The following is a 24,386-nucleotide window of genomic DNA, read 5'->3' on the forward strand; positions in this document are numbered from 1 at the left end:
GGCGGGGCCACAGCCGAGGCCCGGAGGCCGGGCGGCGGCGCGCGGAGGACGCACGGGCAGCGGGACGCGGGGACGGCGGCGGCCGGAGCGCGGGAGGCGAGTAGGACCGGGGGTCGGATCGGGGTTCGAGGCCGGTTCGGGGTTCGAGCGTGGTCCTTCACCACCGCCGACTCTGGGGCATGACCTCGCGGGTCTGGACCAGCCGCTGCCTCTAACTCCACCATCTCAGCCCAAACTTTGCGGACTTCTGAGTGTCTCTGCCCGGTTCTCCTCTCTGACCCCGTCCCTGCTTCTCACCCCCCACCCCGTCCTCCTCTTCCATCTGTACCTCTCGCCCTACCCCTCCGCCCCATCACTGCCTCCCCTCTACCCCTCTACCCCTCTCCCCCACCTCCGTCCCCTCCATCGCACCCCCCTCCCCCCGGCCCCGGCCCCGCTCTGTCTCCCTTCGCCCTCGGCGGCTGCCCGGAGCCAGGCCCCAGGCGCGGGGAAGGCGACCGGGCGTCCGGCTGGGCTGGGCCTTGTCCTGGCGGTTGGGCCGGCGTGGGGAGCGGCAGCTGTTTGCCATTAGCCGGGGACCCCGCAGGCCCCGCCCCTCCCTGCACGGGTGGGGTCCTCCTCACCCCCATCTTTGGGGCGGGGAGAGGGGCGGGAAGACCCCAGAGACATCCGGGCTGGTCAGCGAGGGGGTCTTTAAGGGAGACCCGGTCGGACATTCGGGCTCACCCGGACCCTGTGCCCCGTCCTGGGCCCCTACCTTGTCTCCTCAGTAAGTGTCCTATCTTCCTTTCTGCCTCTATCTTGTGTCCCCCTCCCTGTGCCCCAGGGGTTCCACAGAAGGAGAGGGGCCTCAGCCGCAGACATCCCCGCTTCCAATCTGCTTTCTCCACCTGGAGTTACCTGTCCTCACTGAGGATGTCAGATGGCTGGAGACCTCCAAACCCCAATCTCTGCCTGGGAAATGGGTTGGAGGGATGTGGAGTGCGGGTGAGGGTGGCTAGGCCTGCAGTGGGGGGATCTGCTAGGCTTAGGTTCAAATCCAGGACCAGCCATTTACCCATCCAGTGGCCGGGGACAAGTCACTGCACATTTCTGAGCCTCCAAATTCCCCATCTGGTGGGGTTGTCTGATGCACAGATCAGTGCTGTTACTATTATTCACCCCATCTCTGTCCACCTCCAGGCGCCCCCACAGGCTATTCCAATCCTGCCTCCACTCTCCCGGGTCCCCAGAAATTATTTGTAATCCTGTCGTATGGGGGGTGAGCCTCCAGGCAGGTGGAAAACCAAATTTCCTACGTTTGGTGACTACGTGTTCCAGGTGTTGCAAGACAGAGAAGGGAGGATAGAGACGTGGAGAGACAGGGAGAAAGAAGTACAGAGAGACACAGAGACAGAGACGTGGAGAGAGATAAAGCAAGACGCTAATCGAGAGACACCGGGTGTGAGAAAAGGACCAGCTCGGCAGCCCCTGGAGCCCCAGCCCCGCCTTCATGCCCAACAGGTGTCCCACCTGGCCCGTCCTCCCAGGTACCCACTGCTCTGGCTCCCACGGGCTGGTAAGGGTTCTCCCTGGTGGTGGGATGGGCCTGGGCCTCTGCAGTAGGGCAGCTGGAGGTCAGACAGCAGAAAGGACTGGCTAAGCTCAGACGGAGTGTTTGGGACAAAAGGACCCTGGCTGGACTCCAGGATTGGGGGGGGGGGGGGCGTTGAGTCAGTGAGAGGCCCTGATTGTCCCTCCCCTTTGCAGCCTCCGGGTGCCCCCTCTGACTTCCTCCTCATACCCCCATGACTTCCCGGGCCACCGCCCCTGCTGCCCGGCACCCCTCTCCCCAGCCGGACATGTCCTGGGGGTGGGCAGGAAGTTCTCGTGTAGCCCGGCAGCGAAACTGTTTATTTTTAGAGAAAATTGTTTCCATAAAGGGGAAAGGCTTTGCTCCTCACTGCCTCCCCACAATTTTCCCTACCCCCTCTACCCCAACTTCCCTGACCCAGCTCTATTTTGGGGTCCCCTACCCTGAGCTGTAGCTCTCTTTTTTGTCTCTGGGTCTCTTGCAGGATAGCTGTCCCCCCTATTAGCACCCCAGCCCCCTGCCAACCTCAGCCCCCATCTGACCCCATACCTGCTCCTGGCCTGGGCTGAGGGAAGGGGCTGTGCAGGAAGGGTGGGCCTGTAGGTCTTGGGGCCCCTAGCCTGGGGGCCTTGTGGAGGCGGGGCTTTGGGAACAGCTGGAGACTGTCCAGAGGCTGGACAGATGTGCAGGCAGGCTGGGAGGTTTGGTTTCTTTGTTCTAGGCCCCAGGGCCCTCACCCCACCCCAGCCCTTTCCACAGCTTGGCTGGGTGTACACCTATATGAGGGCCCGTACCTGGGAACTGGGTGGTGGCCACATCCCTCCCCTTCCCCCTGCAGACCCTTCCTGACTCCCGTCTCCATGCCCGCTCTCCCCAGGTGAGCCTCAGCCTGTGCGGAAGGCAGTTTGACTCGAGGCCTCCCAGTGACGCTTGAGGGACATCTACGGAGGGGAGGATGGCCCAAGTCCTGCACGTGCCAGCCCCCTTTCCAGGTCAGACTTCTGCAGAGGAAGGGGGCCCTGCCCAGGGGGTGGGGACGTGGGCCAGACCTGGAGGCCTGAGGGCGGGGAGAGGGGTCTTGGGGGTCGGGGGAGAGATAGGGCCCTGCCTGGGGTGGGGGGTGGCGTGGAACACAGCCTGCCCTGAGGGCCTGAATGTAGACAACCTGACTGTCCTGGAGGGTCAGAGAGGGAGACCGGGCCCTGTCCTGGGGGGAGGGGGGCGGGGCCGAGACTGGAGACCCAGTTTAGCTGCTGCGGGCCAGTGGGCTCCCATCTCTTGGGCAAATAAATCTTGACTCTGGGGGAGAAGGCAGGGGCGGGCGGGGGGGGCTCAGTCTTCCCCGCAGAGGACAGCAGCGTTCAGAAGTCTTAGCGTTTCTCCCGCCCTAGGGACCCCTGGCCCAGCCTCCCCGCCGGCCTTCCCCGCCAAGGAGCCCGACCCTCCCTACTCCGTGGAGACGCCCTATGGCTACCGCCTGGACCTGGATTTCCTCAAGTACGTGGACGACATTGAGAAGGGCCACACGCTGCGGCGGGTGGCCGTGCAGCGCCGGCCGCGCCTCGGCTCGCTGCCCCGGGGCGCTGGCTCCTGGTGGACCTCCACCGAGTCGCTGTGCTCCAACGCCAGCGCGGACAGCCGCCACTCCGCCTACTCCTACTGCGGCCGCGGCTTCTACCCGCAGTACGGCGCCCTGGAGGCCCGCGGCGGCTTCAACCCTCGGGTGGAGCGCACCCTGCTGGACGCCCGGCGCCGCCTCGAGGACCAGGCCGCCGCGCCCACCGGCCTGGGCTCCCTCACCCCCAGCGCGGCCAGCTCCACCAGCTCGTTGGTGGGTGTGGGGCTGCCGCCCCCGACACCACGGGGCTCGGGCATGTCCACGCCAGTGCCGCCCAGCGCCGGGCACCTGGCCCACGTTCGGGAGCAGATGGCGGGTGCCCTGCGGAAGCTGCGGCAGCTGGAGGAGCAGGTGAAGCTGATCCCCGTGCTGCAGGTGAAGCTGTCGGTGCTGCAGGAGGAGAAGCGGCAGCTCACGGTGCAGCTCAAGAGCCAGAAGTTCCTGGGCCACCCTTCGGGGGTCCGGGGCCGCAGCGAGCTCTGCCTCGATCTCCCCGAGGCTCCCGAGGACCCGGTACCACTGGAGACACGGAGCGTGGGCACCTGGGTCCGTGAGCGGGACTTGGGCGTGCCCGACGGGGAGGTGGCCCTGGCCGCCAAGGTCGCGGTGCTGGAGACCCAGCTCAAGAAAGCGCTCCAGGAGCTGCAGGCAGCTCAGGCCCGGCAGGCTGGCCCCCAGCCCGAGCCCCAGCCCCAGGCCTGGCCACCGCCAGACAGCCCAGTTCGCGTGGACACCATCCGAGTGGTAGAGGGACCTCGGGAGGTGGAGGTGGCAGCCAGCACAGCCGCTGGGGCCCCTGCACAGCGGGCCCAGAGCCTGGAGCCCTATGGGGCAGGGCTGCGGGCCCTGGTGACGTCGGGAGGACCCGAGAGCCACCCCGTGTTCCGAAGCCATGAAGTGGTGGAGGCAGTGTTCTCCTCGCCCGCTGCGTCCACTGGCAACGTCCACTTGGTGAAGAAGATCAGCATCACCGAGCAGAACTGCCATGGGGCAGCAGGTGAGCCATCCGGGGCAGGGAGGACCGTGGAAGGGCCCTCTTCATCGGAACAGTAGGGTCCAGCCCCAGCCCTGGCCTTCCACCATACAGATCGATCCCCACCTTGGAGCCCCTGTTTCTTCCTCTGCAAAAGGGGGACAAAATTATGCCACCAACTCAGTGTGCAGGGATCATGCTGAACAACTGGGTGTCTGTTAAATGTATGTTCTCGTGCCTGGTACCCTGGAAGTGTCCAGAAGACAGAAAGTATTTGTCAGCGGGGCTCCCCAAGACTTGGTTTGCTGAGCAAAAACCCCTCCCTGTTTGTTCAGTAAGTGGCAGGAAGCAATCTCAGACCAGTTCAAGTAATGAAAAGGAAATGTAACTTAGCGATAGCTTCAGGCATGGCTGGATCCTGGTGCTCTTGACTCCTTCTTTCTTTCTCTTCCTCTCTGCACCCTTGAGGCTTCTCTCTTAGATCAGCAAAGGTGACCCCACCGCTCTGCGGCTCTGTGCTTGCAGCTCAGTGGGAAGGGAGCCCCTCAGTCCAAACACTGCCAGTAAAAACCCCAGAGGTGGCACTCATTGCCGGCTCGGGTCACATGCCCAACACTGAGCTAATCGCTGACCCTCACTGCCTAGCCCTTTGGGGTAGGGGAGCCCCACCCAGGTGCTGTGGCCAAGTCCTGAGGGGTGCTCCCTGAAGGAAGTGCTGAGTCTTCATGCCAAGAAAGGGGATGTGGGTTGTGCAGCATGGCAGCTGCCTACCACTGCCGCCCTGGGGCTCCCAGGAGAAGCTGCCAGGATGATTCATAATAATAACAGCAGCTGTTCTTTATCAGACACCAGCCGGGAGCTGGGTGCTGTGCGGAGTGTTTCACCCACAGCGGGGTGAAGGCAGGGCTGTGCAGCCAGGCAACCTGGGTTGAAATTCCACTTCTTGCTGTGTGTCTCTGAGCGAGCAGCTCCTCTCGGGCCGGCTTCCCGCTCTGTGAGGCGGCATAGTAACGGCCCCCCTCTAGGAGGCTTGTGAATTAGCGCGCACAGTGAGTACTCAATCAGTGCTTGTGTCTGTGTCCGACGATGATTCTCAGGTCAACTCCGTTTACAGTTGGGGAAACGGGGGCTTGGGGAGAAGCTGCACTTGCCCCGTGTCACACAGCCAGGAAGTGGCCGAACCAGCATCTAAACCGACGTTAGCCTGAACCTGCAGCAGGGCTCAGAGCGGGGACCCAGGTTCTCATGCCAACCTCAAATCTAAGGTGCCCGGGGCCTCGTGGTGGGACCTGAGGGCACAGCTGGAGGGTGGGGACGCAGCTGTGTTTTCTTGCTTTTCCATGTTGTTTCTGGCCAGCTCCGGGCACCACCCCTCTGTTCTGTATCTATTCCAAACACCCAGCCCTGCGACTCTGGCCTCTAGCCAGGGGCCCCGCCTGGCCCAACCTCAGGACCTCTGAGAGGCAACCTCCATTCCAGACATGCCTCCCAGGGCAGTCATGGGACCTCCTGCCGTCGGGACACACACACAGAGTGATGTCCTCCCCGGCAGTTCTTCCTCGTGTCTCACTTAACTCCCTCTTGCTGCAGCCAGGCCCACTGTGCTAATTCATTTCAATGTCTGCTCATTCAGCAGGTATTTATAGAGTGCCTGGTATGTGCCAAACGTTGCTAGGCACTGGGGACACAGCAGTGCACGAGATAGACAAAAGCCCCTGCGATCAACAAACAGGAGGCCACAATAAATAAGTGAAGAATTATTTCAGAGGCAGATACGTGTTCGATGGGGTGGTGGCCCGGGCTTCCCTGCTCCCTAGCTCTGCGCCCTTGAGCAATTTATTTAACCTCTCTGTGTCTCATTTGCAAATTGGGGGTCTTGACAGCACGATGTCACCAGATTAATATGAGGCTTAAATGCATCAGTTCATGTTACGTGTTCAGTGTGGCACCAGGCACATAATGGGTGCTCAAGGCTTAGCTGTTGACTCTGAACCAAGATGGGAAAGGAAAGAAGCAGTCAGATGGCAAAGAAGTGGGAAGAAGAGTGTTGAGGGAGGGGGCACAGCAGGGGGAAGGCCCTGAGGTGAGGAGGGGTATAGGTGCAGCCAAGGTATTAAACAAACCGGAATAGGATGAGGCTAGAGAAGCGGGGTACAGGATAGCCTGAGCATCAGGGGTCGGTCCTCCTGGGTTTGTAGACTGGGGAGGAGCAATATAGGAAATAAAATGAGATATAATACTAGGAGGACTTGACAAGTATTTGGACTATGTATTCGCTTAGGTAGGTCAGCTAGATGCGTAGGTCAGGGAGGGCTCCCTGGAGGAAGAGGCAAGAAGGAGCCCAACCTCTCCGCCCTGTAGAATTTGCTCACTGCACTTGAAGGGCAGTCTTCCCCTCGGGCTGAAAAAGCCTGGAGAACCCCAAAGTCCTGTCCCCCAATCTGGCAAAGGTACCACAGGGATCCGTGGAAGAGGGGGCAGCCAGGCACATGCATATCTGGGGTCTCTCCAAGACTTTGACATTTTCTCTGCTCTTGTTTGAAACATATTTCTATGAGAGCAATTCATATTCTTTGTGGAAGCTTTGGGAAGTATAGAAAAATCTAGAACACAAAATAAAACTCCCATGAACCTACCACCGCCCAAACGCAGCTGCTGTCAACACTTCTGCTTCTTTCCTCCTGAATTTTTTTAATATGTTTTTTTATTGATTTCAGAAAGGAAGAGAGATGGAAACATCAATGATGAGAGAGAATCATTGATTGGCTGCCTCCAACATGCCCCACAGTGGGGACCAAACCTGTAACCTAGGCATGTGCCCTGACCAGAATCAAACCTGGGACCCTTCAGTCCGCAGGCCAACGCTCTGTCCACTGAGCCAGACTGGCTAGGACTCCTTCTGAATTAACACAGAAAATAATATGTATTTTTCAAGTCTGGAACATGGAGCTTAGAATTGGTTGTTTCTCTTCATTTTACTTTTAAAAGTATTTAGGCCACCCTTACTATAGGCATTATTTGACTCCCTTTTCATATTTTAATTCATTCAAATCCCCAGCACCTATATAAGGAGGGGTGTTTTTAATCCCCATGTTATAGATGAGGAAACTGAGGCACAGGCAGGTTAGGGGATTTGCCCACAGTCCTTGAAGCCAGGATTTATCATTTCTTTGCTGTAACGATATCCCAGGGACATTTTCTGACGTTATTAAGAATTTGTGGGAGGCGCCTTTTTGTTTTTGAACCGCCTCTTCATTCTTTACTCTCAAGGGCACCACGCCAACGTGCTTCCTCAGGAACCCTTCATGTCCTCTGATCCGTTTGTTCAGGGCAGGTTTCTAAAGGGCATTTTCGAGGATCTTGTTGTCTGTTACCAAATTGCTTTACGCCCCCTTGGGCTCACCCCCTTCCAGCACTGGGTTGGCGAGTAATTTACATTTTGAACAATTTCTTTTGGACTTAAGGGGCCCAAACCTGAGTTAATGAAATTTCTCTGCCCATGGTAACCACACTGCTGTTGTTTTACTTTACTCTTTTTTCATCATCTTTTCCAGCCTCAGTGATGAGAGTCAGTAAATATTTTCAGTTTTGTGGGCCCTCTGATCTATGTTGCAATAACTCAGTTTACTCTGTTCTTTTTCTTCCCCAGCGTTATTAAGGTATATTATATACAAAAAATGTATATAATGTATATATATATTTTTAATTCTCTACAATTTTGGACATTCTTTATTTTTATTGATTTGAGAGGGTGAGAGAACATTGATTTCTTGTTCCACTTATTTATGCTGCATTCATTGGTTGATTCTTTTATGTGCCCTGACGGGGGATTGAACCTGCAATCCTGGCATATCAGAACAACACTCTAACCAACTGAACTGCCCAGCCAGGGCAAAAGTGTGTATTTTTTAATTTTATTATTATTTCTTTTAATCCTCACCCAAGGAAGGGAGAGAGAGAGAGAGAGAGAGAGGTAAGAGAGAGAACATTGATTAGTTGCCTTCCATATGTGCCCCAACCAGGGATCAAACCCACAACCCAGATATGTGTCCTGACTGGGAATTGAACCAGCAACCCCTCAGTGCACAGGATGATGCTCAACCAACTGAGCCACTCGGGCTGGGCAAAAGTGTATATTTTTAATGTATACATTTTTATTAATTTGGTGCCTTTGTAGCATGAAAGCAGATGTAAACAATATAAGTATTAATAAACGACCATGGCTGTGTGCCAAGAAAACTGTGTGTGGACACCGAAATGTCAATTTCATATCATTTCCGTGTGTCCCAAATGGAATCCTTCTTTTAATTGTTTTTCCAACCATTTAAAAATGTAAACACTGCCCTCAAGCTGGAGTCGGCCAACCTCTGCCCGGTGCCATTCACACACACCCTCCATCCATTCTCACCCCTCACCCCACTTAATATCATTCCTGGCAATCCACCTTCCAGAGTCATTTAGATATGTGCGTGTCCTTGAAAAATATGCCCTGTGTGTGTTAATTTCCTAAAATGGTATTGTGCTTTAGAGGGGAAAAAAATTCTCATTCTTTTCTTAATTTTCCTTCTGCACACACTGTTTTTGAACTCTCCATGCTGATATAAATCCAGTGTGTCACTTTGAATGCCCGAGTATGTGCTGCATTTTTCTTATCCGGTCTCCCCTTGGTAGGCACCGGGGTTACTTCCAACTCCTGACGGCCATGAACAGTGCTGCAGCCCTCCTCGCCCGTGCCCTTCTGTAGGGTCGCTGGCACAGGAGGTGCACAATGTCAGGAGGCCCGTCTGGTCCTCCCTGGAAAAGCTGCCCCTGGTCACACTCCCACCAGCCATGCTTGAGTTTGAGATGCCCGTTTCCCCACAGTCCCCACCAACATACCGTCTTACATGTCCTTCTAACGTTTTGTCCATCTGGTGCTGGTGCCATGGTATCTCCTTGTTCTAATTTGCATTTCTTTGATTTCTGATGAGGTTGGGCATCCCCATATATGTTTCATAAGATTCCTCCTTGGATCACTTATTTGTAGCTTTTGTCCATTTTTCTTTGGATAGTTTTGAGAAATTTCTGGCACATCCCAGGATAGGGGTTGGTGAACCTAATCCAGCCCGCTGCCTGCTTTTACTTTTGTTTTTATTATTTTTATTTGTTTTGTTAATCCTCATCCAAGGATATTTTTTCCATTGATTTTCAGAGAAAGTGGAAGGGAGGGCGGGAGGGAAAGAGAGAAAGAGAAATCTATGTGAGATTTCTCAAATGCACCCTGAGCGGGGCTGGGGATTAAACCTGCAACCCAGAGGCGTGCCTTGACTGGGAATCGAACCCATGACCCTTTGATGCATGGGCCGACGCTCTAACCACTGAGAACACTGGCCAGGGCTGTTCTATGGCTCACAAGAATGGTTTTTATGTTTTTAAATGGTTGAACGATATGAAAAGAAGTGTAACATTTTGTGACATGAGCAAAATTATATAAAATTCAAAATTATAAAAACACAGCCACACCTGCTCATTTACAAAACTTGCACCATTTCGACTGAGACCATGGCCTGTGTAGCTAAAGTGTCTGCTGTCTGTCCCTTTACAGAAAAAGTTTGTTGACTTGTTCTGGAAGGTTATCGCTTGCCCGTTTTTGGCATTGCGAATATCTTCTCCCTGTCTGTATTCTTCTATCAATTGGCTATGAGTCTTTTGGAGGTTTTTTTTTTGTTTGTTTGTTTGTCTTTATCAAATAGAAATCTATGTCAGATACAGTTAAACCCATCGTCTTTAAAAAACTTTTTTCCATTATTATTGAGATGTATTTGACATATAACATTGTATTTGTCTTAGGTGTACACATTAATGATTTGATGTAGGCATATATTACGAAATTATTACCACAGTAGGTTTTGTTAACATCTGTCACCTTAGAGAGTTAGGTGTTTTTTCTTGTGATGAGAATGTTTAAGATCTACTCTCAGCAGCTTTCAAATATATAATACAGTAGCATGAGCTACAGTCACCATGCTCTACATTACATCCCGAGATTTATTTATCTTATAACTGGAAGTTTGTACCTTTTGACCCCTTTCACCCATTCCCTGCCCCCATCCCTGCTCTTTATCTATGAGTTCAGTTTTTTTTAGATCCCACATATAAGTGAGATCACCTTGTATTTTCACATAGAGTTTGTGCTTTGAAGAATTTTTTTTTTAAGAGAGAGAGTGGAAGGGAGGGGGAGAGACAGAGAGAAATATCGATGTGAGAGCGACACATCAATTGGTTGCCTCCCCCAGGTGCCCAACTGGGACTGAGCCTGCAACCAAAGTACGTGCCTTTGACAGGAATCGAACCCACGACCCTTCAGTCCAAGGGCCAATGCTTTAACCACTGAGCCAAACGAGCCATGCGAGGAATTTATTATTATTTTTATTTATTTTTTTTTTATTTGAAGTTTCATTGGTTGAGGTTTTTTATTTTTTCAATTACAGTTGTCCTTCAATATATTGGTTTCAGGTGTGCCACATAGTGGTTCGACGTTGAGGAATTTTTAAAGGAATCTTTTCCCTTCCTGACGCCCCGATATTCTACATTTTCTTCCCGTGGCTTTGTAGTTGGGCCTTCATACTATTCCTTCAGAGTTTCCTTTCTGTGTCAGGTCTGAGGTGGGGTTCCAGCCGGACTTTCTCTTGGCTGGAGCAAGCTGCTTTCCCCAACACCACACCACAGAGCCCACCCTTTCCCACTGGTTTGTCTGACCCCAGTTCCCTGAGAGGGGGCTGTGCTGGGCTCTCTCTCTCTCCTGCTCCCTTGGCCCATCTCTTCATGTAACAAAACCCCCCTGTCTGGACTGTTCGGGCTCTGGCATATATTTGACTCTCTCCTAGGCTGGGTTCTTCGTCTCTGCCCATTTTTGTAAAATTATCTTAGCTGGTCATGGACTTCAGTTTTTCCATATAAATTTTGGTATCAGTTTGCCCCATCCCCCAGTGAAATAACAGCAATAAATACCATTTTTATTAGTGTTATTTTAGCATTGCAGTATCTGACCTTGACCTCCTCGCATGAAAGGAGCCACCCAAGCTTTTGGGAGCAGGGCCTGCTTTTCCCTGTGGCAAAACGGGCCATGGTGCTACTCCATTTTTTGAAAAATTGTGGTGAAATATATATAACAAAATTTACCATGGCAACCATTTTTAAGTGTCCACATACAATGGTATTCAGCAGTCACATTTAAAAAAAAATGTTTTTATTGATTCCAGAGAGAGAGAGGAATGGAGAGGGAAAGAGAGAGAGAGGAATATTGATTGGCTGCCTCCCGCACCCCCCCCACTGGGGAAGGAGCCCACGGCCCTGGCGTGTGCCCTCACCAGGAATAGAACCGGAGACCTCTTGGTGCACTGGACGATGCTCCACCAACTGAGCCACCCCGGCCAGGGCGGCAGTCACATCTTTTGTGCAGCCATCACCACCAGCCATCCCCAGAATTGTTCCATCTTCCCCAACTGGAACTCAGTCTCCATTCAACACTAACTTCCCGTCCACCAGCCCTTGGCACCCACCATCTGCTTCTTGTCTCTATGAATCTGACTCCTCTAGGGACCTCCTGTAAGTAGATTCACACAGTATTTATCCTCTTGTGCCTGGCTTATTTCACTCAGCAACATATTGCTTTGCCTGACTTTTTGACCCTCCCAGGTGTCTAAATAAGGGGTGTGAGTTTGGGGCACACACGGAGATTGCAGGCTGGCCATCTGCGTCCTGACACATTTCACTTGGCCACGTAATGTTTTTGTTTTATGTGAATTTATTGACAGGGTTTAAAAAAAAAAAAATCAGGAGCCCTGGCCAGGTAGCTCATTGGTTAGAATGTTATCCCAATACACCACGGTTGCAGGTTCGATCTCCGATCAGGGTACATACAAGTATCAACCAAGAAATACATAAATGAGTGGAGCAACAAATCAATGTTTCTCTCTCTCTCCCCCTTCTCTCTTTCACTCTCTCTCCCTTCCTCCCCCCCCCCCCCCTTCCTCCCTCTTCTTTCTCTTTCTAAAATCAATTTTTAAAAAAAATAAGGAGATTCTCATAAAAACCAGCTCCGGAACTGGCCTGGCCAAGCCACGCCCTGGGCTGCGGAGCTGTCTGCGTGCTCATGGCCAAGTGTCTCATCTTTTCTGTGTGCTTGTCCCAAGTATTTACTCCCTGTTCTTAACTCGAGTTGAATGTTGCCCAAGGACTTGAGGAAGTAGTCACTGTGTATGTCAAAACAGTTTTAGCTGTTAAAGAGAATTAAAGTGCCCAGCTGGCATGGCTCAGCGGTTGAGCTATGACCTATGAGCTAGGAGGTCGCAGTTCGATTCCCGGTCAGGGCACATGCCCGGGGTTGCGGGCTCAATCCCCAGTGGGGGGGCGTGCAGGAGGCAGCTGATCAGTGATTCTCATCATTGACGTTTCTATCTCTCTCTCCCTCTCCTTTTCTGAAATCAATACAAATGTATATTTTTAAGAGAATTAAAGTGAATCGGTCTGTGGAGCCAGTGGCAGGAAGGGGACGTCCTGAGGAAGTGGTGACATGGAAGCCACATTGGCCTGGGGGGCCCTGAACCTTTCCGAGACTTGGACAGCCACCACAGTGGTGACTGCACTTTTGTTCCTCGTTCCAAGCTGCTGCTCTGGGGCCGGAGCTTCCTGTCAGCCCCATTCCCAAGTGGACAGTGGGCACCCTCGGGGCCTGATGCCCACAAAGTCAGCTTTGTCCTTAGACCAAACTAGGTGGGTTTTTTAAAAAATTGTGATAAGATACGTATAACATGAAATTTTCCATTTTAAGAATTTTAAAGTGTCCAGTTCAGTGGTGGTGTACGACCATCACCACCCGCCCCCCACCTCCAAAACTTTTTTTATCTTCCCAAACTAAAACTCTGCCTGGGTGGGGTTTTAATTGTCATTTTCCAATAGCTCAATTGTTTCTTTTTTTCTTTTTATTAAAGCAACGCCTGCTTAAAATTGAGTAAAGAAGGGAAAAAGGAAGCCAGATATAAATGCCACTTATAGCACAATCCTACTTTTGTTAAAAAAAAAATTTTTTTTAAAGCCCTAGCTGGTTTGGCTCAGTGGATAGAGCATCCACCTGCAGACTGAAGGGTCCTGGGTTCGATTCCAGTCAAGGGAGTGTACCTTGGTTGCAGGCTCCTCCCCATGCCAGGCCCTGGTTGGGGCTTGTGCAGGAGGCAACCAATTGATGTGTTTCTCTTACATCAATATTTCTCTCTATCTTTCCCTCTCTCTAAAAATTAATGGGAAAATATCTTCGGGTGAGGATTTTAAAAAAAAGAAATCAAAGTCCTTGCTGGTGTGGCTCAGTTGGTTGTGTACCGAAAGGTTGCAGGTTCAATTCCTAGTCACGGCACATGCCCAGGTTTTGGGGCATGCCTTAGGCAGCTGATCCATGTTCTCTCTTGTATCCATGATTCTCTCCCTCTCTCTCTAAAAAAATTCAATCAAAATCAATCAAAAAATCTTTTATAAAAGGAAGGACAGACTAAAAATATCATAATATGAAGTCTTATCAAAATATAGCTTATGATTCTCTTGAATTAACAGATGCTTCTTGAGCCCTCCCAAGTGCAGACATTGTTCTAGGCCCTTCATCTCGCCTTACTGTCTTCAGCCCACATAAGCTGCCAGGAAGTAGGAATGCCATTCTCCGAGGCACTGAGAGGTTACGTGAATTGCCCGAGGTCACATACTTGCTCCTGGAAGACGTGATTCCCTGCAGTGACCACCACACTCCGCTGTGATCAGATCTCGTTTCCAGACAACACTTCGTATGTTGTTGGAGGTTGGAGAGGGGTCATGAGCCAGCATCGTGTGGTCGCAGGATCTTCCCTGTCCCTGCTCAGTGTGGCGCAGGCAGCCAACCAGGGTTGGAATTGGATTCTTCTGCTCCATCACTGAGCAACCCTCAGGTGCCTCCGTTTGCTCACCTGCAATAACCCACCTTCTACGGGCTGGGAGGAGCTGATGCAAGAGTTTGTCCTCAGAGCTGCTGACGCAGGAGGCAGTGTTACTACTGTTAGCGCTTTGCTGTTTCCCACAGTGAGTGCCTCTTTCCTGCCCCTCCAGGTCTTCCTCCGGTTTCTGCAGAGTCATCCTCATCGCCCCCAGGGTCCGCAGCAGCCTCCCTGGCACCGCCCAAGAAGAACACAGGCCGGGTGCCCCCCTGCAACACCAGCACCAGGGAGCCCCCCAGGCAAGCAGCCCCATGCGAGTCAGAGGAGGCCGGAGGTGCAGGTAAGTGGGGGTGGCCACCCAGACGGACAGAACGCTGGAGGCCTGGGCACGGGGTCTGGCTTTGGGAGACCCTTGTGACACCAGCCCTCCCCCCAGGTGGGCCCCAGGCGGGCATACGGTCCATCATGAAGCGGAAAGAGGAGCCTGCAGACCCCGCGACCCACCAGCGGAGCCTCCAGTTTGTGGGGGTCAATGGCGGGTGAGAGAAGCCCCCACCCACTCCCCAGCTTCCACATCCCTGTTTGTTCTGAGAACGTGCCAAGTCCCTGGCCTAAGCCCCTCACTTTGATTCACTCATTTAGCTACAGCACAGTAGACAGGAGAGGAAACGGAGGCGCAGTGGGGCTGAGGGCCTCGCTGGAGCTCACGTGTGGCTAGGAGCTGCTTGGTGGTCTGGCTGCAGAGCCTGTGCCGTGGCCACTGGACTGCGCGACTGCTTGACAGGTGCCAAGTTAAGCTCCCTGCCTGGACGGAGCAGGAAGGAGGGGGACACTCAGGCAAGGCGGGATCTCGGGAGGCACGATGCCCCAGGAGCGTCACTGAGGGATGGGCGCGTGTGCGGCAGCACGGCAGGAGCTGGCAGAGTGAAGAGAGGGGGTGAGAGGGCACAGCCTGGGTCCAGGCCCAGAGGCGAGAGGAAGCAGAGCGACATGAGGAATGGGAGGCATCGGAGCGATGGTCAGGGGACAGTTTGAAACCTCCAATACCAGGAACTTAGACTTTGTCCAGAGGAAGCAAGCAGCATGAGGGACCCATCCGAGGTGGAGCAAGGGTCTGAATCAGGAGCAGAGCGTGCGAGAGGTACCGAAGGGTAGAAGGGAAAAGGGTGTCCCTCCCTGGCCCCCCAGCTCCATCCCAGTCACAACTACTGTCTATTGAGGTTGACTGTGTGCCAAGTGCTGTGAGCCACGTTCCTGCAGACCTGTGAGGTCCGTACTGACATCGTCCGCATTTAACAGATGGGGAAACCAAGGCCCAGTCGTCAGAGCCCCACACCCGTCCCCCACCACTCCCGGTCCCATCTGCAGCATCTCTCCCTCCCCGCCCATCCCTCCTCCCCAGGTGTGAGTCCTCATCTGAGGACTCCAGCACAGCAGAGAACTTCTCAGACAATGAGAGCACAGAGAACGAGACCCCGGAGCCTGAGGCGAGGGTGCCGAGTGTGGCTGAAGCTCCCTCGCTCAGGCCCACAGGGACGGCAGCGGCCAAGATCAACCAGGAGGAGTGCCAGCTATCTCGGGAGTCTCAGCGAGTGCCCACGGCTGAGGGGGCCTCAGGATCAAATGTGGAGGAGATCCGGTCAGTTTTCTGGGTGGGAGGCAGGGCCAGGGTTGTGTGTGGGGTGACCCCCCAATCCCACCATCCAAGCCTTTTGAGTGAATATCCCGTCAGTCATGCACACCTTAGTCTAAATGAGCAGAGAAGCACTTTTCTCCCTCTGGGCATCTTGAAGATCTGGAGGCTTTGAGGAAGGGCCTGATGGGGGCAGTTTGGCTGTTGGGTTAGGATTTAGGGGGCAGGTAAAGTCCTTAAGCTACCCACCTTTTGGGGACATTTTGCCCCACCTGTCCATCCTGTTTATCTTTTTTAATCCTTTGATGAAAAATCTGACAGTAGGAAGAGATTTTCCATCTGCCACTGAGCACTTGGAGTAAACTAGCCTGTGTGTCCACTCTCTCTAATATAAAAACTTGTTCCTGGCGAAGGGGGTGGTGTCTGAGGGTCTACCAGTCAGGTGGGCCCTGGCAGGATTGGGTGAGTGCGTGGTGGAGAGCGGGGCTCTGTCTGAGTGCCCCAGCCGGATGTGGAAAGGAAGGGAAACCCAGGCGGCTGGGATAAACCCCCTCTCCCTCGCAGGATGGAGCTAAGCCCCGACCTCATCTCAGCCTGCCTGGCCCTGGAAAAGTACCTGGACAACCCCAACGCCCTCACCGAGCGGGAGCTGGTACGCGGGGCCCTGGGACTGGGAGGGCCTCCCTGTGCCGCCTCAGGGGGAGTGTGCTGAGTCATGGGCCTTAGACAGGGGCCAGGGAGGTGGGGAGGGCCCGAGGATGACCGCCGCTGGCACAGCTGGCCTTGGTTCCTGTCCTTCCGGGAGCTTGAGAGGAGGGCCTGGCATATCTCCCTCCACGGGTTGCACACTCGCCTTTGAAGGTCATTCCCCGGATGGAGATGCTCACAGCTTCCTCGGGGGCAGACCTTGGGTTGCAGTGTCTCCACTTCCCTCTAGGGTCCTTGTCCAGGACGGGGTACAACACTGCTCCAGGGGCTCGTCTGGGTGGGGTGCCCATGCTCCCCCTTCCAGGCTCCGGTTCAGGACAGGGACATCCACACTCCCCTCCTGGGGCTTAGCCCTGGAGAAGGTGGGCTGCGCCCGCCCTCCTACCCCTCTCCCCTCCGTCTGCAGAAGGTGGCCTACACCACGGTGCTGCAGGAGTGGCTGCGCCTGGCCTGCCGCAGTGACGCCCACCCGGAGCTCGTGCGGCGCCACCTGGTCACGTTCCGGGCCATGTCATCGCGGCTGCTGGACTATGTGGTCAACATCGCTGACAGCAACGGCAACACCGCGCTGCACTACTCCGTGTCCCACGCCAACTTCCCGGTGGTGCGGCAGCTGCTGGACAGCGGTAAGCCCGGCCAGGCCGCCTGAGGGGTCCCGGGGGCGCGGGCCAGCTGTCACCCTGGTTTGGTGGTCTGGTTGGGGAGACATGGCCCTCCCACTCAGTGCGGGGGGGAGATGCAGGCCCCACCTGTCGCCCCAGTATTCTGGAAAAGGCAGCCATGGTCTTCGGGAACACACATGGCCCTCCCACCATCCACACAGACCCCTGTGTAATGGAGGTCACACCTCTGGAACCCTAGTCTGAGGGACGGACATGGCTTTGAGTCTGGGGCTTGGAGAGAAGATGTGGTCCCCAATTCAGCAGGAAAAGGTTTTCCTTTCCCTAGTCAGACGGGGGAGACACAGACTCCTAGTCTGATGACGACTCCAGTCTGATGGAGGAGGCATAGGCCAGTCTGAAGGAGACTGATGTTCAGCCCTAAATGTGGTGCCAATGTCGGGGGGCCCCAGTCTGATGGAGGGGTGGAATGGCTTCGGTCATGAAGGGCGTGGCTCCATTTAGAGGAGCCACTCCTCTAACGGTGTGAGAATGGAGACGAGCACCCCGGGCAGGATGGGGTTCTCAGTCTGAGAAAAGGGAGGAATCCGGCCACACCTCGACGGATGGAGGAGACACGATGCCCAGAGCTCATGGTCGAGCGAAACAAGGCTCCCAGTCTGATAGAGAGACGTGGCCTGGTCCTCAGGGCCCCGCCCTCAGCCTCGAGGGAGGCCTGCCGGTGTCAGTGGGTCTGAGGGCTCATGTCCTCCTGGCCCCTCCCCCAGGTGTCTGCCAGGTGGACAAGCAGAACCGTGCTGGCTACAGCCCCATCATGCTCACCGCCCTGGCCGCCCTCAAGACCCAGGATGACATCGAGACGCTCCTGCAGCTCTTCCGGCTCGGAGACGTCAACGCCAAAGCCAGCCAGGTAGGCCCCAGGGCACTGCAAACCGGGCAGCCCTCCCCGTTCACCAAGTCCTGGCTGCGCGCCGAGCCCCAGCGTGACCTCGTTTCATGCCCAGGGAGAGTCCCCGCTCTATAGACACGGAAACTGAGGCTCAGAGAAGCAGCGTCATTTTCTCAAGGTCAAACTCGGGGAGGGGGATTTGAACCAGGGGGTCTAGCTCCAGAGCCCCATGCGTGTGCCCTTCCCCGGCAGGTGCAGGACCTTCTGGTGAAGTGGGTGGGTTTGGGCGAGGTCATGGGGGTCTCCAGCCTTTCTTAACCTGACGCCGTCCCACACGCTGCTGGGAGGTGCACTGGCATCAGCTGGTGGCCCACGGGCACGGTCCCCACACTCCTGGAGCTCCCTAGCCAGTGGGGGCAGGAGCCACTCACATGCAGGCAGCACCGAGGCCTGGGGGGGATTTGGACTCGGGCTGCAGAACGCCACTGGGGGCGTTGCGTCAGGGCCGCGATGCGGCCCGCTTTCTGATTTGAAATCTCCCTTCAGCTGCATGTTGGGGAGCAGAAGCTGGGAGACTGTGAAAGCCACAGGGATGTGGACGGGGGTCCAGGCGGAGGAGCAGGGCGGACACAGTGGGGCAGCAGGGGAGGGAACTGAACAGCACAGACGCCCTGAAGGGAAGAAGCAGGGCGAGCGATGTGCATACAGGAGCAGACCTCTTGCTCTTTTTTATTGATTTCCGAGAGGAAGGGGGAGGGAGAGAGAAACATCAATGATGAGAGAGAATCATTGATCGGCTGCCTCCTGCACGCTCCCTACTGGGGATCAATCCCACAACCGGGACATGTGCCCTGAATCGTAATGGAACCCGGGACCCTTCAGTCCATAGGTCGGCACTGTGTGCTGAGCCAAACCAGCTAGGGCTGGTTTACTTTTTTTTTAATTGAGGTGAGATTCACACATTACCCCTTGTAAAGTGTACAGGTCAATGGCAGTTAGTATATTTACAGGGTTGTGTCACCGTCACCTATATCTACTTCCGGAACATTCCCATCACCCCTAAAGGAAACCCTGCACCCGTTAGCAGTCACTCCCCCTCTCACTCCCCCAGTCTGCTCTCTGCCTCTGGATTTGCCTGTTGTGGGTATTTCATATAAATGGAGTCGTGTAGTATGTGCCGTTTAGTGTCTGGTTTCTTTCACCGAACACAATGTTTTCAAGGTTCGTCCGTGGTGTAGTATGCAGGGTGTGGCGTTTCCTTTTAAGACTGAATAATATTCTGTAGTGTGGGTTTACCACAGTGTGTTTATTGTTCATCTGCTGGGGAACACTGATTTAATTTTTATGACGGCTCAACTGACATACAGAAAAGTGCACAGGTCTTAGCTTCATACATTCTTACCTGTTTGCACCTGTGAGTTAGGCGCCTGCTTTAGGTGGGCGTGGGGGTGGGGGGGCGAGTGGCCTCTCCCTGAGGAGGAGACATTGAAGCTGAGACCTGCGGGGCGAATGCGACAGCGGAAGGGGGAGGGCCCAGCAAATGCGAAGGCCCAGTGCGGGGAGGACTGTTTGAGACACAGAAGGAGGCCAGCAAGTGGGGCGCTGTTAGCATCGGGTCTCGGGAGCCATGACAGGTTCCGGAGCGGGTGGCGGCCTCGGAGCCTGCGCCGTGCAGCAGCCTGTTGCTTGTGCGGCGCAGGCCGGGCAGACAGCCCTGATGCTGGCAGTCAGCCACGGGCGCGCGGACGTGGTGAAAGCTCTGCTGGCCTGCGAGGCGGACGTCAACGTGCAGGACGATGACGGCTCCACGGCCCTCATGTGCGCCTGCGAGCACGGCCACAAGGAGATCACGGGGCTGCTGCTGGCGGTGCCCAGCTGTGACATCTCGCTCACGGACCGCGTGAGTCAGCGCTCAGGTGCACCTCGGGGCGGGCGGGAGCTCGGGGCCGGGGGTCCTCACAGCAACGATGCTTCACAGGACGGGAGCACCGCTTTGATGGTGGCCCTGGACGCGGGGCAGAGTGAAATTGCATCCATGCTGTACTCCCGCATGAACATCAAGTGCTCGGTGAGTCTGAGCCCTAGCAGGCCGGGTGTGGGGGGGGCGGGGGGCCGGGGGAGCAGGGCCAGGGCCGGGGCCTGGGAGGGGACAGATGTTTATGAAGAGCTGATGGTGTATGGGTCCTGAGCCAGGGACTTAGTAGTCATCGGCTTGTTGAACCTTCATGGTGCCCCATGAGGCCATGAGTCACCGAGAGCTGAGACTGCATGGTCATGGTCAACATCTCAGTATTTGAACCCAGACCTATCTGGTTCCAAATGCATGCTCTTTAAATTATTTTAAAATATATTTTTATTGATTTCAGAGAGGAAGGGAGAAGGATAGAAACATCCATGTTGAGAGAGAATCACTGATCGGCTGCCTCCTGCACACCCCCTATTGGGGATCGAGCCCGCAACCCAGACGTGTGCCCTGACTGGGAATTAAACTGTGACCTTCTGATTCATAGGTCAACGCTCACCACTAAGCCACACCGGCCAGGCCAAATGCATGTTCTTAGTCACCATTCACTCATTTGAGAAATATTTACATATCACTGACTGTCTCTGGCCCTAATCTAGGCCTGGCAATCAGCACTGAACAAAACAGAAAAACAGTTTCTGCCCCTCATAGAGCAGACATTCTAATAAAAGACAAAGTAAGCAAATTGGTGTATCATAGCCAGGGGATGGTAAGTCCTGGAAAGAAATATAAAACAGGATAGGAGGGACGGTGAGTGACGGAGGAGCTACCTGAGACCTTCATGAAACTGTGACGCTTGAGCCAGCACTTGAGGAAGCGAGGGAGCAGGTTATGTGGCTCTCCGGGCGGAAGGAACGAACAGTGCCGAGGCCCGAGGCAGGGGCTTCCTGGTGTTTGAGGGCGTCTGGGAGCCCCAGCGGGAAGAGATGAGGGCCGGGAGGTGATGCCCAGATCACGCAGGGCCTTGTGGGCCACCGTGGGGCTTCGGGTTTTACCGGGAGCGGGTCAGTGTGGAGAGGCCTGGAGAAGTCTCACTGAAGAAACCCAGTTTAACTGTGTTTAAGCCAACGTTTCTCTTATCGGACCACAGAAACCTGAGGGCTTGTTTTTTAAAAAGCTTGCCTGTTAGCAAAACACTCTTCCAGAAGCACCACGGGAGGGTCTCACTGATACTAGCTGTGTCCGGCGCCCGTGGAGGGAAGCCCTTCCAGGCTGATGGAGGAGACGGGGCGGTCCCTGTCGGTCCTCCGTGTGGTGGAGGAGACGATATACTAAGTGCCTACGGGGTGTGGTTTCTTGAACCTTCCACAGTAACCTGATTCATTTGCATGAAGTACGATTATTATTTCCTACTCAGTTCTTCCAGGTGGGGAAGTGGAGGCTTAGAATGGTTACCTCCTTGGTTCAAGGTCTCCCAGCCAGGAAGGGGCAGAGGCCCCGGGGACCTTCTGACTCTAGACCTTGGGCAGGAGCCTCATGCCCCCCCCCCCCCCCCCGCACCTGCACTTGCCCCAGCTGCCCCGAAGCGTATCCGGGTTCGGGTTCAAGGGTAGCATCGTGGGTGTCAACCACAGCAAATCCCAAAAGGTCCAAGAGAGGGAGGTTGCAGACATGCCATCCGTCCCCACTTGGCTCCCAGGTTCTCCTGAGGCTCCGAGCTTTTCCGGCTTCAGGACACCCACCCGGGCCTCAGTGGTGACGCTCAGGATCACCTCAGTTTCCTCAACTGGAAGATGGGGGTGATGGGGCTGGAGATGGCTCGCTGTCTGGTCTGTGCTCCTGCCCCCAGGGACTCTGAGGGAGGAACCCTAATCCTCCTTGTCTACCTGGACCACTGCACAGCCTCTGTCCCCCCAGCCTCCCTGCCCCTCAGTCTGCTCTCCCCACAGCAGCCAGAGGTCATGGCGGACACCTGAGTCAGCACATCCCTCCTCCTCTCTCAGCCCTCTCTGGCTCCCACCTCCATTGGAGAAAAAGCCCAAGTCATCCATAAAGCCCATCAGCCCCCCCCACCCCAGCTCCCCGTCGCCCCCTGAGCTCCAGCCACACCAGCCTTCTCCCTGCCCCGAGTCAGGGCCTTGGTGCTCTCTCCTGCCTGCAATGCCTGCTCTGCCCCCTTGGCCGGCCCCTCCGCGTCATTCAGCTCAGACAGCCCCTCCCCGACCACCCGCTGTCCACTTTCATTCCCTTCCACCCCTCATCCCTGATGAAAACCCTCCACTGCATTTATTTATTTGCTTCTTGGAGGCATCTCCCCCATCACGTGGCCTCCTGGAGGCCAAGGGATCACAGCCTCTGGTTCACTCACCGCAGCCGTTGGGCCAGCCACCCGAGCCGGCGCCTCGGAGGCAAGGATGCCAAACAAGGAATTGTGCTTCTCGTTTCAGTTTGCCCCGATGTCAGATGACGAAAGCCCTGCATCGTCCTCCGCAGAAGAGTAGCCGTGAGGGGGGACCAGAGGCGCCTCCCCTCTGAGGCCAGTCAGCCCCAGAGCGAACTGTCCCCCCTCCCTTGGTTCTCGTCCTGGCCTCCTCCCTGGCCACCCCCACTCATACCCTCCAAGGCCTAAGTCTCAAAGGCACGTGGGGTTTCTTCTGCTTCCCAGCAGTGACAGGACTCCAGCTTAAAGCGGGTTTCTCCCGTTCCCCGGTTCAAAGCAGCCACAGTGCAGACCGAAGCTTCATTCTCAGAGAAATTGGCGCCAGTGGCTGATGCTGGGCGTGGGTTTATGGAGAACACAGAACAATTGACTGGCAGTGATGGATGGAGGAGGGCGAGAGGGAAACGTATTGTATTTTCGAATCACCATTGGGGAAGAGGGGGAATCGTATTACTTGTTGCCAAATCTGAAAGTCACTGGAAATGCCTATTTTCATTTTAATCTTGAGTGTTATTACTCACGGGTGGTGTCTAGAGTGGCTTAACTCCCCCTTGGCCCCCACATTTAATTGTCTGGTATGTAACAGTGTTTTGTCCACTCCCCCCCAGACAGCTTTCTTGGGGGGGTTTTGGTCTCTTCACAAAACGGATGCTGTCCTTGTCCCCTGGAGTAGGAAATGTAGCCCTTTCTTCTGCTTTCTCGTGCCACTGGCAGCGTCCACCCCGTCAGGTCGGGGGGAGCCTCAGGACTCAGCAGCCGAGAGGTGTGAGCAGTTCATATCAAGAAATTACCCCGACCTCCGGCCCCTCCCCGCATGGAGGCCCCAGCAAAAATTAATTTTCCTAGAAAATCCTTCAGACCTGGAGACACAGGAAATGAATCCTGTTCCCAGAGTGGCTGCTGAGTCCCTGGGCTTCGAACCCAGGTTACGGCCGTCCAGATCCTCCTCAGGCTCCAGAATTTCTGTCTTCAAAGGAAAGAAAACAGGCCATGTGTGTGTTGGCAGCGCCTGGGGCCGGCTCCAGGAACCCCATGTGTGCACAATTAAAAGTTGGCTGCCCCCAGAGGGCTCCCAGCGCAAACTTAAAGAGGCAGGGCCTTGCCGAAAACCAAACAAGGGCCAGCTGGGTTTTTTTTTTTTTTTAACCTACAGGCTTTCCGGAGCTGCCTGGAGCCGAGCCTGCTGGACGTGGGGCTCGCCAGACACTCACAGTTTCCTTAATGGCCTGTTTTGTTCCCAGGATCTCGACCGAGTTTTCTTTCCTTTTCCTTCCTTCTGTGAACCAAAAAAAGAAAAGGGAGAGGCTCCGAGCCTCCCAAAGTGCCCCTGTGGCAGGGGAGCGAGACCCCTGGCTCGTAGGTGTCCTGCCCTCCTGGCCAGTTCGCAGCCCTGCGGCCAGGGTCGGAGCCAGGCCACCGGAGGAGGGAGCAGGCCCTGAGTGCTCACGTGTCCATTCAATAATGCGAAACGCTGGCTTCTCTCCTACAGAAGTGGGTTTCCTGGCTTGATGGAGTCTGGCTTGCTTTGATTTTGAAGGGATCAAAATCTTTTTTTTTACTTTGTACCTGAGACAAAAGAGCTTGCATGCTCAAAGGAGGGAGGCACCCCGGAGAGAGGGAGAGAGAGAGAGTGTGTGTGTGTAAGTTGGAAAGAAAAAACCAAAGCTGCTTGAGGATGTCCAGGGTATTTGATGGAAGGCTGCAGCTTTGAGCAGCGGTACCAGTGTTGTGTGCCTGTGTGTCCTGGCCCCGAGCCAGCCAGTGCGTTTATTTTAAGCTCCTCCAAGCAGCTCATTGACACCATATTTGTCCCTGTTCCCCTCTCCCCTGGTGCCCATTGGCTTGGCAGGGAGGCTACAGGGGGTCCTGCCTTTGTCCCCATTCTCTTCTCACATGTATTCATGACTTTAAACTTTACTTTCCAACCACGGTACGTCCATAAAGACAGTATTACGCTTAAATGAAGTATTCTTTTTTGTAATCATTTTTTAGACGGTAAAGAAATTTAATAAAGCTACTTTATGATAATGCCAA

At 54.8% G+C, this 24,386-nt stretch overlaps 1 protein-coding gene across 5 annotated transcripts; it reads left to right on the top strand.

The window, feature by feature from the left end:
- KANK2 (KN motif and ankyrin repeat domains 2) lies at positions 1-24,386 on the top strand. Of its 5 annotated transcripts, none has more exons than XM_079772278.1 (13): positions 1-96; positions 1,321-1,529; positions 2,412-2,565; positions 2,965-4,188; positions 14,272-14,439; positions 14,536-14,638; positions 15,502-15,738; positions 16,297-16,384; positions 16,847-17,066; positions 17,828-17,970; positions 19,649-19,849; positions 19,928-20,017; positions 23,506-24,386. In XM_079772278.1, the coding sequence occupies exons 3-13, from the start codon at positions 2,529-2,531 to the stop codon at positions 23,572-23,574; spliced, it is 2,580 nt and encodes an 859-aa protein (XP_079628404.1). In that variant the 5' UTR covers positions 1-96; positions 1,321-1,529; positions 2,412-2,528; the 3' UTR covers positions 23,575-24,386. The 5 variants fall into 5 exon arrangements, with proteins under 5 accessions (XP_079628404.1, XP_079628406.1, XP_079628402.1 ...); XM_079772280.1 differs by having other exon boundaries at positions 2,451-2,565; positions 22,360-24,386; XM_079772276.1 differs by having other exon boundaries at positions 2,451-2,565.

The sequence above is a fragment of the Cnephaeus nilssonii genome, assembly GCF_951640355.1.
Source record: "Cnephaeus nilssonii genome assembly, chromosome: 5".
Taxonomy (NCBI): domain Eukaryota; kingdom Metazoa; phylum Chordata; class Mammalia; order Chiroptera; family Vespertilionidae; genus Cnephaeus; species Cnephaeus nilssonii.

Bases quoted from the DNA above. Each gene is read 5' to 3' on its own strand.
- KANK2 (XM_079772278.1), top strand. From the start codon at position 2,529: ATGGCCCAAGTCCTGCACGTGCCAGCCCCCTTTCCAG. The intron at 2,566-2,964 runs GTCAGACTTCTG...CTCCCGCCCTAG, and splicing joins CGTGCCAGCCCCCTTTCCAG to GGACCCCTGGCCCAGCCTCC. The intron at 15,739-16,296 runs GTCAGTTTTCTG...TCTCCCTCGCAG, and splicing joins TCAAATGTGGAGGAGATCCG to GATGGAGCTAAGCCCCGACC.